The sequence below is a fragment of the Manis pentadactyla genome, chromosome 11, assembly GCF_030020395.1.
Source record: "Manis pentadactyla isolate mManPen7 chromosome 11, mManPen7.hap1, whole genome shotgun sequence".
NCBI lineage: Eukaryota > Metazoa > Chordata > Mammalia > Pholidota > Manidae > Manis > Manis pentadactyla.
Window position 1 is genome coordinate 88,121,654 of NC_080029.1, and position 15,194 is coordinate 88,136,847.

At 36.0% G+C, this 15,194-nt stretch overlaps 1 protein-coding gene across 1 annotated transcript in view; it reads left to right on the forward strand.

Moving 5' to 3' along the window:
- FAM98B (family with sequence similarity 98 member B) overlaps nucleotides 1–15,194 on the forward strand; it is a 49,799-nt gene that overhangs the window by 20,425 nt on the left and 14,180 nt on the right. The window contains exons 5-6 of the mRNA XM_036889921.2: nucleotides 1,454–1,534; nucleotides 2,110–2,226. Coding sequence (XP_036745816.1) covers nucleotides 1,454–1,534; nucleotides 2,110–2,226 — 198 coding nt within the window. The remainder of the gene's footprint in view (nucleotides 1–1,453; nucleotides 1,535–2,109; nucleotides 2,227–15,194) is intronic.

Below are 15,194 nucleotides of genomic sequence, written 5' to 3' on the forward strand. Positions count from 1 at the left end.
GATAGATCTGAGATTTGAACCCAGGCAGTCAACCTCTGGAGTGTATGCTTTATCTCCCTCTCTATCACAAGTAACTCAGACTTATAAAAACTGTTATCTAATAGTGAAATCTTGGTAATGTAGCTGAATTATTACATGTAAGAATCTACAAGTGTGCATTCAGAATCCCTCTTGAGTGAGGAGTTAAAACTAAAACTTTGAGTAACATATGAAATACCAACCAAACTTGGAAGTATCTATAGAAATTGAGGAATCTCCAGAAATGGTATATTTTAAGAAAATAAGTTAATTATAATATGTAAGAAATGTATTTAGTTGTATCATTGTTGTAGAGGAAGATTTGTTGTGAAGCGAACCCTAAGCTTTGGGGCCCCTTATTTTCATAAGTTCTTTTCTAAGCTAATTTTAAAAAACAGCTTTCTTAAAATATAATTTATGTGCCAAAAAATTCACCCATTTTAAGTATACAATTCAGTGAATTTTAGTACATTTATAGAGTATAACCATCATCAAAATCTAATTTTAGAGCATTTCCATCACCCTCAAAAGAAACCTTGCACCCATTTACAATCACTCCCTATTACCACCACCAGTCTCCAAGCTAATTTTGTGTTCACAACTTTTAATCCTTTTTCTTAAAGAAGGCCCCCAACATTAAATAAGCTTTACATCTCTCAAAATCTGAACTGCTCCAGATAGTTTTCCCTGGTTACATTATACCTGAGAAACTGTAAATATTTCATTCAGTTTTGAAATATTTTCATTAGATAATGAAGGATTCTCCATTTGGGAGGGTGAGTCCAACTTAGGCTATAATTTCTCAGTCATTTTCTTCAGAATAAGTTACTGTTTTAGAAATGACCCCCAATGTTGCCAAAGCAAAACTGAATGCCTAATATCTTGTTCACCAAAATAAAACATTTTAAGTAATGCAAATTAGTGGCTTTGTAAAAATAATGAAATGTGTATGTGGTAACTAATTGAAAGGGCTTGCCTCCCTATGTTGTGTTGCTGAGCAGTGAAACCAGAATAATTAAAATTAGAATGTGTGTAGTATTTAATTGTGAAAAGTCAGTGTGCTAATCAAAGATTTTAGTATCTCTTTTGAGAACTTACCAGAATGTAAGAGAGTGCCATCTTAAGAAGAAAGCCCAAAATTATTTCACATACAACATACAGATTCTTGTAGTAAAACCTTTTAGTAGCTACTTCTTTAGTCGCCTATGTATAACATTTCTTAGACTGGAAAAGAAAGTGTGCTATAGCTTGAATTAATACAATTAATGCTTTGGAAAAGATACTCTGCACTTTGGTGATACCTTTTCCTACTATGTGGAGGTATATTTTAATTAGTTCGCTTTAACATTTTATTCTCTAGCATTCAAAACATTTTAAGCAAGAATTAGATTGTTTTAAATTAAGGATATATATTCTCATAATCTTTTACTTTTAGGTGAAAGATATCCTCTCAAAAGTCCAGAAAAATCATGTGGGAAAACCATTGCTGAAAATTGATTTAAACCTGGAACAGGCGGTAAATCCCCCACTTTTATTAGTTTTATGTAATTAAATCAGTGAATATGACTTAATTTATAAGTGGACATTTAGATTTTATAATGTGTAGCATGCATTAATATTTTGGAGAATTAAAATATATTGATATTCTAGAGTAATAGATCGTAACGTTTCTCCGATGAGATTGTTAATTAATTTTAAACATACCTGGCCAAGAGTATAGTGCCCAATATGTTAGCATAGTTTTGATGTGAAAAGAATAGTAGCTCAAAGCCAACAAGATGGGATGTTTTTGGTATTTTCTTTTCCTTATTGGTCCAGATGACTTAGCAAGTAGACATTTTACTTAACATGTTTGATTGAAGATGAGTTAAACTTTATCAATTGTAGTGTACTTTATATGCTTCATCATCAGTGTTCTATCAAATACTCTTTATAATGTGAACATTTACCATAATGTCTCATGGTATCAGAAAATGGTCAAGTACGGTATCTTTTGAATCAGCAGGAAATATTAACTAAACTTTTCAAATTTATTTTCTCTGCATAAAGAGCAAACCTAAAGTTTATGATTTTTATTTTCAAATTCTTCAGGAACAGCTGGAAAGAATCAATGATGCTCTTTCCTGTGAATATGAGTGCCGTCGGCGGATGTTGATGAAACGATTAGATGTGACAGTGCAGTCCTTTGGATGGTCTGATAGAGCCAAGGTAAGGCTGTTCTTCCATTTTGTCCAGTAGCTGGTACTCTGGGACAGCTCTTCAGGCTCTCTTGTTTGTTATGTACGTATGCCACATTTGCACTTTATCACTAAATCGGAGGCACAAACCCAGGCCAACTACTAGTATTATATGATCATCTGCTCTTGCATAAATCCCTGTTTGCAAATATCTTAATTTTTTCTCAATCTTTCACATTCATTTTAAACTCATAGATGTGATTTATGCAAGGATATGCATAAAAGAAGGGGCATCATTTGAGACAGTGAGATATAGTGAGCAACTAGTCAAGAAAGCAGGATAGAGGAATGGGTACTGATGCTTGAACAAGTCTTAAAAGTGTCTTAAGCTGTAGAGTGTGTTTCAGTTGAAGAGCTGGTTGGAAGGTGGGGGCATTCCCAAATATGAATCTCTTTAGATAGCTTTTTAGAGAGATGTCTCCTTCACTCCCACTTAATGCCTTTACTCTGTACCCAGGCTTTGTCTGGGATCCCCTGCATTACAGTCTAGAAATTCTTCAGGCAGTAGTAAGCTGAGACAATTATAGGGCTCAGCTCATTTGTTTCTGTTTCAAGGATCACTGTCCTGTGTTCCTTGTTGTCAGTGTCTGCGAATTACTGGTTCATATTGGTTGTCCACTGTTGTAGTTGTTTCAGGTGGGAGGGTAACTGTGGTGCCTTTCACTCTCAGATGTGACTTTACACTCTCTGGATTAACTAGGCAGTTCTTCTGCCTCATGTTGTACCAGCTGAGGCCACTGTTGCAGCTTCATTCAGCTGGTGGCTGTTCTGGGCCAGAATGTCCAAGATGATGTTCTCACATGTCTGGCTTCTGCTGACTGTCTGCTGGTGTTCTTCAGTTGTCTTGCCTCTTATGTATGTGTCTGTACGGGGTGTCTTACTGTTTTCCTATGGCTGCTGTAACAAATTACCCAAACTTACTGGCTTAAATGATACACTTTCATTCTCTTACAGTTCTGGAGATCAGAAGTCCTAAAATGAAGGTATTAGTAGGGTTGCATTCCTTCATTCCTTCCAGACACTTCAGAGGAGAATCTGTTTCCTTGTACTTCCTAGCTCCCAGCTGCCACCTGCGTACCTTGGCTCTGGACCTCATTCTCCATCTTCAAAACCTACTAGTAGTGTGGGATCTTCTAGTTTGTCTTTGTCTTTCTGCTTCCATGGTTACCTTGCCTTCTCCTGTCTTATAAGTATCCTCGCGATTACTCTGGGCCCACACAGCTAGTCCAGGACAAGCCTTCCATCTCAAGATCCTTAACTTAATCACATCCGCATGGACATTGAGCCTGTCCATAGGGCCCAAAGATTAGGATGTGGACACTTTTGGGAGGGCCATTATTCAGTTTTCCAGGTGTCACATCTTCCTTCTAATTGTATTTTTTCTCTATCATATGCTGTTGCTGTTTTTTTTCTTCCTTTTAAATATGTTTTAAAAATCAGGTGTTCTAATGAGCCCTCCATTTTCTGTATACTTTCCTGCCCAAAAGTTCATATCCTCCTGTTGTAATCTGGGCTCTTGCGTAGCTATCCTGGCTACCCCAGTATTCCTGGATCCCATGGCCACCTCTTTCATTGCTCAGTTCCTCATTATCTATAGTAAATCCACAAATAACTTAACAAATGGCATATGTGGTGATTTTTGAAAATCTTTGCATTCTGAAAATATTTATTCTCTTGTCACATTTGAGTCATACTTTAGGTACATATAAAATTCTAGGGTGAAAATATTTTTCTTTAAGAATATTCAGTCCATTTACATTTAGGGTGATTATTGAAAGATATGTACTTATTGCCATTGCAGGCTTTAGATTCGTGTCTTTAAGAATATTAAAAGCCTTGTTCCATTCTTTTTGAAAATTTAGTACTTCTATTAAGAAACCTGATTATATTCTCTATCCTTTTGGATAACCTTTTATTTTTTTGTGGAAGTTTTTGAGCTCTTTTCTCCATCCTTGGAGTTCTGAAATTTTACAATATGTGTTAGCCTGAGTGTTTTTCTCATTCATTGTGCTAAACAGTAGGTAGACCTTTCAATTTGTACTCTTAGCTTTAAAATTTTTCTTTATTAATTTCTGTCCTTTTGTTACTGCCATCCTTTTAAAATTTCCAGAAATTCTTCATAGTTTTTTGCTTTATTGATGTGCTTATCTTCTTGAACGAGGATGGAAATTAAAAAAAAAAAATGTTTGTGCCTCCAATTAGATCTGTTTCCTAAAGGGTAATTTATGTTCATTTCTCTTGGTGCCTCACTGGGGGCATCATGGTCTTTGCTTGTCCATATTTTGGAGCAAGACACTGAAAAGCTGCCTGGGAACTACACTTAGAAATTGGGACTGTTGATGTTGGACTTTGAGAATGGCTGCTGTGCCATGGAAATTCCTGATGCTGACTTGCAGAAGTCTGCTCTGTAGCTGCTCATTTTTTTTTTTTTCAGAAGAAACCTTATTTTTTGCTGTATGCTTTTTTTCCCTTTGGCCAGTGGAAGAAAAGTGGCAGCATGTTACTGGGGTTAGAGGAATCAACTATTGAATAATAGACAGAGTTAACCCCTATTTTTGGCTCCAGATTTCATTTTCTGGGATGTTGGTTCCTTTCTTATCTGTAGCTCTCTTTTTCATTCTCTTTGTTGTAGTATATATGTACCTTTTTAAAATTTAGTGTATTCTGTCTCTCTCATTTACCTAGAAATATTCCTTCACATATTGTACATAGAATCTCCTTCCAAACCTCTGGCAGACATACAGAAAATTGAAGAGTGATTAGAACAAAGTTGCTGGTGAAATCTATTTCAGAGAAGAACTTTTTTTATTGATGTATAATTGACATACAGTATTACATTAGTTTTAGGTGTCTAACATAATAATTGGTATTTATAAGCATTATGAAGTATCACCATAATAAGTTTAGTTCTTATCTGTCACCATATGCAATTTTTATAAAATTATTGAATATATTCCCCATCCTGAACATTACATCCCCTTTTTATTTGTTTTATAACTGGAAGATTGCATGTCTTAAACCCCTTCACCTGTTTTGTCCTTTCCCCTTCCCCCTTCCCTCTGGCAATTACCAGTTGGTTCTTTGTATCTATGAGTCTGTTTCTATGTTGTTTTGTTTGTTGGATGTTTTGCTTTTTAAATTCCATATATAAATGAAGTCATACAGTATTTGTCTTTGTCTGGATTGTTTCACTTAGCATAATACCCTTAGGTCTATCCATGTGTTCCAAATGGAAAGATTTTGTTTCTTTTTTAATGGATGAATAATATTCCATTGTATATATACCACATCTTTATCCTATTCATTTATTAATGGACACTTAGGTTGCTTCCATATCTTGGCTGTTGTAAATAATGCTATGACAAACACAGAGGTAAATGTGTCTTTTGAATTAGTGTTTTTATTTTCTTTGGATAGATAAATACCCAGAAGTGGTATTGCTAGGTCATACAGTAATTCTATTTTTAATTTTTTAAGGAACCTCCATGCAGTTTTCTGTAGTGGCTGTGGTAATTTACATTCCCACCAGTAGTGCACAAGAGTTCCCTTTTGTCCACATCCTACCCAATATTTGTTATTTTTTGTCTTTTTTGATACTAGTCATTCTGACAGGTGTGAGGTGAGATTGCATTGATTTGCATTTCCCTGATGATTAGTGAGGTTAAGTATCTTTCATGTGCCTGTTGGCCATCTGTATGCCTTTGAGAAATGTCTATTCAAGTCCTTTGCCTATTTTTCAATTGGATTGGGTTTTTTTTTTGATATTTTTTGATATATATATATTTTGGATGTTATCACCTTATTGGTTTTTATCATTTGCAAATATCTTCTCCCATTAAATGGACTGCCTTTTCATTTTGTTGATGGTTTCCTTTGCTGTGCAAAAAGCTGTTTTATTTGATGTAGGCCCATTAGCTTATTTTCCCTTTTGTTGTCCTTGTCCAAGGAGACATATCCATAAAAATATTGCTAAGACTGATGTCAAAGTGTTTGCTGCCTAGGTTTTCTTCTAGGAGTTTTATGGTTTTAGTTCTTAATATTTAAGTTTTTAATCCATTTTGAGTTTATTTTTTATTCTGTGTAAGAAAGTGATCCAGTTTCATTCTGTCATTGCATGTGTCTGTCAGTTTTAACAGTACCATTTTTTAAAAGAGACTGTCTTTTTCCCATTGTATATTCTTGCCTTCTTTTCATAGATTAATTGACTGTAGAAGTGCAGGTTTATTTCTCGGCTGTCTGTATTCTATTCCATTGATCTATATGTCTGTGTTTGTACCAGTACCATACTGTTTTAATTAATCTAGCTTTGTAGTACAGTTTAAAAATCCAGTAATATACTGCCAGCTTTGTTCTCTCTCTCAAAATTGCTTTGGCTGTTGGGAGTCTTTTATGGTTCCATACAAATTTTAGCATTATTTGTTCTAGTTCTGTGAAAAATTCCTTTGATATTTTGATAGGGATTACATTGACTGTATGGATTGTTCTGTGTAGTATGGCCATTTTAATACTATTAATTCGAATCCATGAGCATGGTATATATATTTCCATTTATTTGTGTCATTTTCAGTATCTTTCATCAATGTCATATTTTTCAGAGTACAGTTCTTTCACCTCCTTGATTAAATTTATTGCTAGGCATACTATTCTTTTTGATGCAGTTGTAAATGGGATTGTTTTCTTAATTTCTCTTTCTGATAGTTTATTAGTGTGTAGAAACAACAGATTTCTGTATGTTTTGTATCCTGCACCTTCACTGAATTCATTTCTTAGTTTATAATAGCTTTTTGATGGAGTCTTTAGGTTTTTGTATGTAGTATTATGTCATCTGCAAATAGTGAGTTTTCCTGCTTCCTTACCAATTTGGATGCCTTTTATTTCTTTAACTTGCCCAGTTGCTGGGGGTAATAATTCCACTAGCATGTTGAAAGAGTGGTGAGAGTGGACACTCTTGTCTTTTTCCTGATCTTGCAGGAAAGCTTTCAGTTTTTTACCACTGAGTGTGATATTAGCTGTGGGTTTGCTATACATGGTCTTTATTAGGTTGAAGTACATTCCCTCTATACATGATTTGTTAAGAGCTTTTATCATAAATAGATGTTGAATTTTGTCAGATGCTCTTTCTGCACCTATTACAATAGTATGATTTTTATCTTTTGTTTTGTTAATGTATCCCATTGATTTGTGGATATTGAACCATCCTTGCTTCCCTGGAATAAATCCCATTTGATCATGTTGTATGATCCTTTTAATGTATTATTAAATTTGGTTTGCTAATATTTTGTTGAGGATTTTTATATCTGTGTTGTTCATGAATATTGGCTGTAATTTCCTTTTCTTTCTTTTTTTTTTTTTTGTAGTGTCTTTGTCTACTTTTGGTATCAGGGTAATCCTGTTGTTGTAAAATGAGTTTGGTAGTAGTACATCCTTGTGCCTTTTCCATACAACAGTACAACTCCTTTTGGGTTCTTGGACCCATTTCCAGTGTGTGTGTGTGTGTGTGTTTTCTGTGTGTGTGTGTGTGTTTTCTTGGACCCATTTCCTGTGTGTGTGTGTGTGTGTTCTTGGACCCATTTCCAGTGTGTGTGTGTGTGTGTGTGTGTGTGTGTGTGTGTGTGTGTGTGTGTGTTTTCTTGGACCCATTTCCTGTGTGTGTGTGTGTGTGTTCTTGGACCCATTTCCAGTGTGTGTGTGTGTGTGTGTGTGTGTTTTCTGTGTGTGTGTGTTTTCTGTGTGTGTGTGTGTGTGTTTTCTTGGACCCATTTCCTGTGTGTGTTTTCTGTGTGTGTGTGTGTGTGTGTGTGTGTGTGTGTTTTCTGTGTGTGTGTGTGTGTGTGTGTGTGTGTGTGTTTTCTGTGTGTGTGTGTGTGTGTGTGTGTGTGTGTGTGTTTTCTTGGACCCATTTCCTGTGTGTGTGTGTGTGTGTTCTTGGACCCATTTCCTGTGTGTGTGTGTGTGTGTGTGTGTGTGTGTGTGTGTGTGTGTGTGTTTTCTTGGACCCATTTCCTGTGTGTGTGTGTGTGTGTGTTCTTGGACCCATTTCCTGTGTGTGTGTGTGTGTGTGTGTGTGTGTGTGTTTTCTTGGACCCATTTCCTGTGTGTGTGTGTGTGTGTTCTTGGACCCATTTCCAGTGTGTGTGTGTGTGTGTGTGTGTGTGTGTTTTCTTGGACCCATTTCCAGTGTGTGTGTGTGTGTGTGTGTTCTTGGACCCATTTCCAGTGTGTGTGTGTGTGTGTGTGTTCTTGGACCCATTTCCAGTGTGTGTGTGTGTGTGTGTGTGTGTGTGTGTGTGTGTGTGTGGTTCTGATGGCACCGGATTCACTGGGTTAAGGGGTCTTCCACCCCCAACTTGAGACGCCAGTTGCAAGCCCCCGGCAGTAACCAAGCAGCTAGTTTTGAGGTTCCCATGACTTCCTCCTTAGGTTCGACTAATTTGCTAGAATGGCCCACAGAACTCAGGAAAACAGTTTTACCAGTTTAATAAAGGATATTGTAAAGGATACAAGTTAACAACCAGATGAATAGATGCACAGGGCAAGATTCCAAATAAAGAAGTTTCTCTCCTCATGGAGCTTGGGGTCTGGCTTAGTGGTATATGGAAGCTTTCTGGTTTCCTAAGCATAGAAGCTGTATCTGACAGGAGCAGGACATGAGAGAGAGATATGCTCTTCTCATGGGTTTTTGTGAGGGCCTCATTGCATAGTCATGTTTGACTAAATCATTGGCCATTCGCTGATTCAGCCTCCAGCCCATACCCTTGTATGGGGTATAAAAATATCTCATTTTACATAACAAGACACCCATTTCATCTTTAAGGCTCTGAAGTGTTTTCAGGAACTATAAGTAAAGACCGAATATATACCTGGGAAATACATATTTTGTCATCTGTTAGTATGGTTAATCTGGTTTCTTTTCTCTGTTATTTTGCCAGTATTAAGATATGACTGTGGGTATAATTTTATAGTTTGCTCTATTCACTGAAGATCTTGTGAACATTGTCCCTTATCTCTAAAAGCTCTATTTCGGTATCCTTTTTAAAATTAATTTTTAAATTATTTCTTCTTTTTTGAGATAAAATTCACCATCTCAAAGTGTACAATTCAGTGGGCTTTTTACTGTATTCTCTGTGCTGTGTAACCATTCCCACTGTCTGATTTCAGAACACTTCTGTCACCCCAAAAAGAAACATGCATTCATTAGCAGTCATTCCCAGTACCCTTTCTCCCTTTCTGTGGAAGCTGCTACTGTGATCTACTTTCTGTCTCTCTGGATTTGCCTTGTCTGGACATGCCATATAAAGATCATACAATATGTGGCTTTTTTTATATCTGGGTTCCTTTGCATAATGTTTTCAAGGTTCATCCATGTTGTCACATGTAACAGTATTTTCTTTCATATCCTTGTTATGGCTGCATTATGTTTAATCATATAGTGGTGCTATAATTTACTTAACTTTCTTATTTTATACATTTTTTTCCTATATAAACTTATACCAGGAATGTTAACATACATAATTTTTATTTGTACTGAATGAAAATTTTCTGTATCAAAGATTATGACTTCTAATGGTCTTTATTCACATGGCTAAATTGTTTTCTAGAAAGTTTGTGTGAATATAAACTGCTACCAGTAGGGTAAATTAGATTTTCTCTTCATTTCAGCTTCTTTTTTTTTTTTTTAAGAATTGGTAGTTTATCTGAGCTTTTGCATACCTGTACAGTCATTCTGACATGTGAAAAATATACATATTTGAAATACCTTTTTTAAATTTAAAATAATATATGACATAGGATACAACATCAACATTTTAAGCATCAGTAAACAATGACCATGATATCTTTAAACATTTAAAAATATTGAGCATTCTTAAGTATCAATAGATACCCAATATACTGTCAGTTCCACCATAATACTAGATGATGCACAATTTTAAAAAAGAGCAAAAAATGATTAGTGAACTGATTAGTCAAATAAAATCTAAACTTTTTGATTTTTGTCAAAAATCATTGACAAACCCGTATTTTTTACCTATTTGCTACAGTGAGCAACAAATACAAATAACTATAGTAGTACATAATAAAAAGAGACAAATACAGTAAGCAACAAGCATTTTTACATTTCTATGAAAATGATTTTTAGCATTTATTTTGACATATTGCCATAGGTTTTCAAATGCAATGGCTGATCTTTTAGGATTTTGGATATAGAATCCTAAAATAAAATCACTTTATGTATTTTACTTAAATGGTTTTAAAATTATAATGGTTTTAAAACTAACATACAACTGGAATGTGAAGAATGATTTGGGGGCAAGGTAGGGGGGTGGTCCACGATGTATATAAATCATCAAATATTTAAACAAGGAAATATAGCTTTCCCTAATAAAATCGGAGTCATCCTGGCTTCCAAAATTATAAGCTTCAAAATGAACCAAAATCTTCATTGATTTCTCCAGTGAATGTGAACACAGCAATTTGGTCTGGAACCTCTTCTCTGAACATAGAATAGTAAATAAACAATCTATGTATCTCTGTAGTAAATCGTATATGTACACACACACACACACATTTATATGTATATATATCTTTGGGGGTGAACTTTCACTGGGGGTGAATGTTTTAAGATGAAAAATAAACCTGCTTTACACCAGAAAATAGACTGTGCCTTACATAAGCAGGAGTCACCATGTAGGTTAACATTTATCTGAATGAAATGCTATCCTACAACCTGTAAGTTTTAGACACTAACAGAGCGGAGGAGGAGCTAGCAAGATTATTTATATAAAGAATTGGAAGATAATGTACATTACTTAAGCAGTAGATTTATCTTTTTAATTATTTTGCTTAGTCTAATAATAAGTCTTCATTACCTATGGCCTGATTACTGGACAGTAGCAGAAAGGCCTAGGAATACATGGAGAAGAGGGGAAGACTGGCTTTAAGGATGAGTACATGCTGCTGAAAACTGGGTGACCAAGTATATACCTTTATTATCAGCACTTTCATAAACAAGTATTTTTACCAGAGGCTCGCAAAATGCAGTCCACTAATTGTCTATCATACTAGCTTTAGAATGAGAAAGGCACACTCAAAATGGGCTTTAAGCCAGATGTATTTCCCTTTCAAAATGGTAAAATAATTATAAAATAGAGATAATTCTGAACAACAGAAAGGCTTACAAGGAAGATCTATAGTAAGTTAATTACTGGGCACAATTTCAAGAGCAAGAATTGTATTTACAGTTTTGAAGCAGAGCTGTGCTCATTTTTTGCCTTTAATTGCAATGGTTTAGTGAAGTTGCACAAAGAGTAAATCACATTAAAAAATCAAAGTTCAGCATATACTTGGTTCTCTGCTGGGTCATTATTTCACTGGAATATTAATGTAGATTTTTGTTTCTTTTTTTTTGTTTGTAGATAATTATTTTTTATTGAAGGGTAGTTGACACACAGTATTACATTACATTAGTTTCAGGTGTACAACACAGTGATTCAACATTTATATACTTGATAATTCTAGGTACCAGCTCTCACCATACCAAGTTGTTACCATATTTTGATTATATTTCTTATGCTATACATTACATCCCGTTTACTTATTTATTTTACAATTGGAAGTGTGTACTTTTTTTTTTTTTTTTTTTTGTGAGGGCATTTCTCATATTTATTGATCAAATGGTTTTTAACAACAATAAAATTCTGTATAGGGGAGTCAATGCTCAATGCACAATCATTAATCCACCCCAAGCCTAATTTTCATCAGTCTCCAATCTTCTGAAGCATAATGAACAAGTTCTTACATGGAGAACAAATTCTCACATATTGAATAAGTTACATGGTGAGCAGCACAAGGGCAGTCATCACAGAAACTTTTGGTTTTGCTCATGCATTATGAACTATAAACAGTCAGTTCAAATATGAATACTCATTTGATTTTTATACTTGATTTATATGTGGATACCACATTTCTCTCTTTATTATTTTTAAATAAAATGCTGAAGTGGTAGGTAGATACAAGATAAAGGTAGAAAACATAGTTTAGTGTCGTAAGAGAGCAAATGTAGATGATCAGGTGTGTGCCTGTAGACTATGTGTTAATCCAAGCTAGACAAGGGGCAATAAGACATCCACGTATGCAGAAGATTTCTCTCAGAACAGGGGCGGTGAGGTTCTAAGCCTCACCTCTGTTGATCCCCAATTTCTCACCTGATGACCCCTCTGCGACTGTGCCTGTCTTAGGTTGTTCCTCCCTTGAGGAATCTTACCCGTCTCTGGCTAACCAGTCATCTTCCGGGGCCATACAGGGAAATGTAAAGTTGGTGAGAGAGAAGCCTTATTGTTTGAAAAGGTTAGCTTTTTACTTCTTTGCATATTTATGCCCTGTGGCTTCTATGCCCAGCATTTGTGTTGAGGTATCTTTACCACTTGGAAGAATTATGATACTCGGTAAATTTGATATGAGGCATGAATTCTATTTAAGGGTTGTAATTAGGAAGGAAGAAGAAAAGCTATAGAAGTAGCAGGCAGAAGAAAACATGGGAAGATTGATTATTTCTTTGACATATCTTCTTGTAGAGTAAATTCAGCATGTATAGGTTTTAAACTACTAATTAAATTGTGCACACACATTAACATAATAGGAGTGTAGTTACATAACCAAAGCATACCTGTAATTACCAGCCATCTCCAGTGAAACCAAGGAAACCAGTTAGGCACCTTAGGCATTTGTGAAAACTTATCTATGATATGGTGGATATTGTCCAACTGAACTTGAACAGTCTGAGAGAAATCAGACAAATTAAAACAACCCATTCCTGGGGACTGTTCACATCCCATATGTTCTTTTAACAGTAAATAGTCTGTAGTTGTAAGATTTCGGAGCGCTACAATTTGCACTTCTCCTAATTCTTGGTTGTTCCAACAGTATAGATCCAGTCAAATTTGTTGTTTTACTGTATTCACAGGCCAGCTTAGATATCTCCTTCTTCATTCCCATGGCAAGTCCAGGAACTGGTGGGATGAGTGCATCTACAGCTGTAGCAGTGTGTGGATCTTTGTTGGGGTTTTTTGATGATCATCTTCTGGCATGAGTCTTCCCAAGAGTGCTGATGTTGGAAGTTCTTTTTCATATCGTATCTTAGTTCATTTTCGGGGTAGCCCAATTAGGCTTTGATCCTCTGTATAAGCACAAACAGACCCTTTGCCTACACTTTTATATGCCCTTTGTACCCTTGTGTAGAACTCATTGGAGGTCTCCACACAGGAACTGCCTTTTTTTTGTTGTTGTTGTTTTTTGGTGTCATTAATCCACACTTACATGATGAATATGTTTACTAGGCTCTCCCCTATACCTGGTCCCCCCTATAAACCCCTTTACAGTCACTGTCCATCAGCATAGCAAATGTTGTAGAATCACTACTTGCCTTCTCTGTGTTGTACAGCCTTCCCCTTTCTCCCACCCCCCCCATGCATGCTAATCTTAATACCCTCCTTCTTCTACATCCCCCTTATCCCTCCCTTCCCACCCATCCTCCCCAGTCCCTTTCCCTTTGGTACCTGTTAGTCCATTCTTGAGTTCTGTGATTCTGCTGCTGTTTTGTTCCTTCAGTTTTTCCTTTGTTCTTATATTCCACAGATGAGTGAAATCATTTGGTATTTCTCTTTCTCTGCTTGGCTTGTTTCACTGAGCATAATACCCTCCAGCTCCATCCATGTTGCTGCAAATGGTAGGATTTGCCCTTTTCTTATGGCTGAGTAGTATTCCATTGTGTATATGTACCATATCTTCTTTATCCATTTATCTATCGATGGACATTTAGGTTGCTTCCAATTCTTGGCTATTGTAAATAGTGCTGCGATAAACATAAGGGTGCATTGGTCTTTCTCATACTTGATTGCTGCATTCTTAGGGTAAATTCCTAGGAGTGCAATTCCTGGGTCAAATGGTAAGTCTGTTTTGAGCATTTTGATGTACCTCCATACTGCTTTCCACAATGGTTGAACTAACTTACATTCCCACCAGCAGTGTAGGAGGGTTCCCCTTTCTCCACAGCCTCACCAACATTTGTTGTTGTTTGTCTTTTGGATGGCAGCCATCCTTACTGGTGTGAGGTGATACCTCATTGTAGTTTTAATTTGCATTTCTCTGATAATTAGCGATGTGGAGCATCTTTTCATGTGTGTGTTGGCCATCTGTATTTCTTTTTTGGAGAACTGTCTGTTCAGTTCCTCTGCCCATTTTTTAATTGGGTTATTTGTTTTTTGTTTGTTGAGGCGTGTGAGCTCTTTATATATTCTGGACGTCAAGCCTTTATCGTTTGTGTCATTTTCAAATATATTCTCCCATACTGTAGGGTTCCTTTTTGTTCTATTGATGGTGTCTTTTGCTGTACAGAAGCTTTTCAGCTTAATATAGTCCCACTTGTTCATTTTTGCTGTTGTTTTCCTTGCCCGGGGAGATATGTTCAAGAAGAGGTCACTCATGTTTATGTCTAAGAGGTTTTTGCCTATGTTTTCTTCCAAGAGTTTAATGGTTTCATGACTTACATTCAGGTCTTTGATCCATTTTGAGTTTACTTTTGTATATGGGGTTAGACAGTGGTCCAGTTTCATTCTCCTACATGTAGCTGTCCAGTTTTGCCAGCACCATCTGTTGAAGAGACTGTCATTTTGCCATTGTATGTCCATGGCTCCTTTATCGAATATTAATTGACCATAAGTGTCTGAGTTAATGTCTGGATTGTCTAGTCTGTTCCATTGGTCTGTGGCTCTGTTCTTGTGCCAGTACCAAATTGTCTTGATTACTATGGCTTTATAGTAGAGCTTGAAGTTGGGGAGTGAGATTCCCCCTACTTTATTCTTCTTTCTCAAGATTGCTTTGGCTATTCGGGGTCTTTGGTGTTTCCATATGAATTTTTGAATTATTTGTTCCAGTTCATTGAAG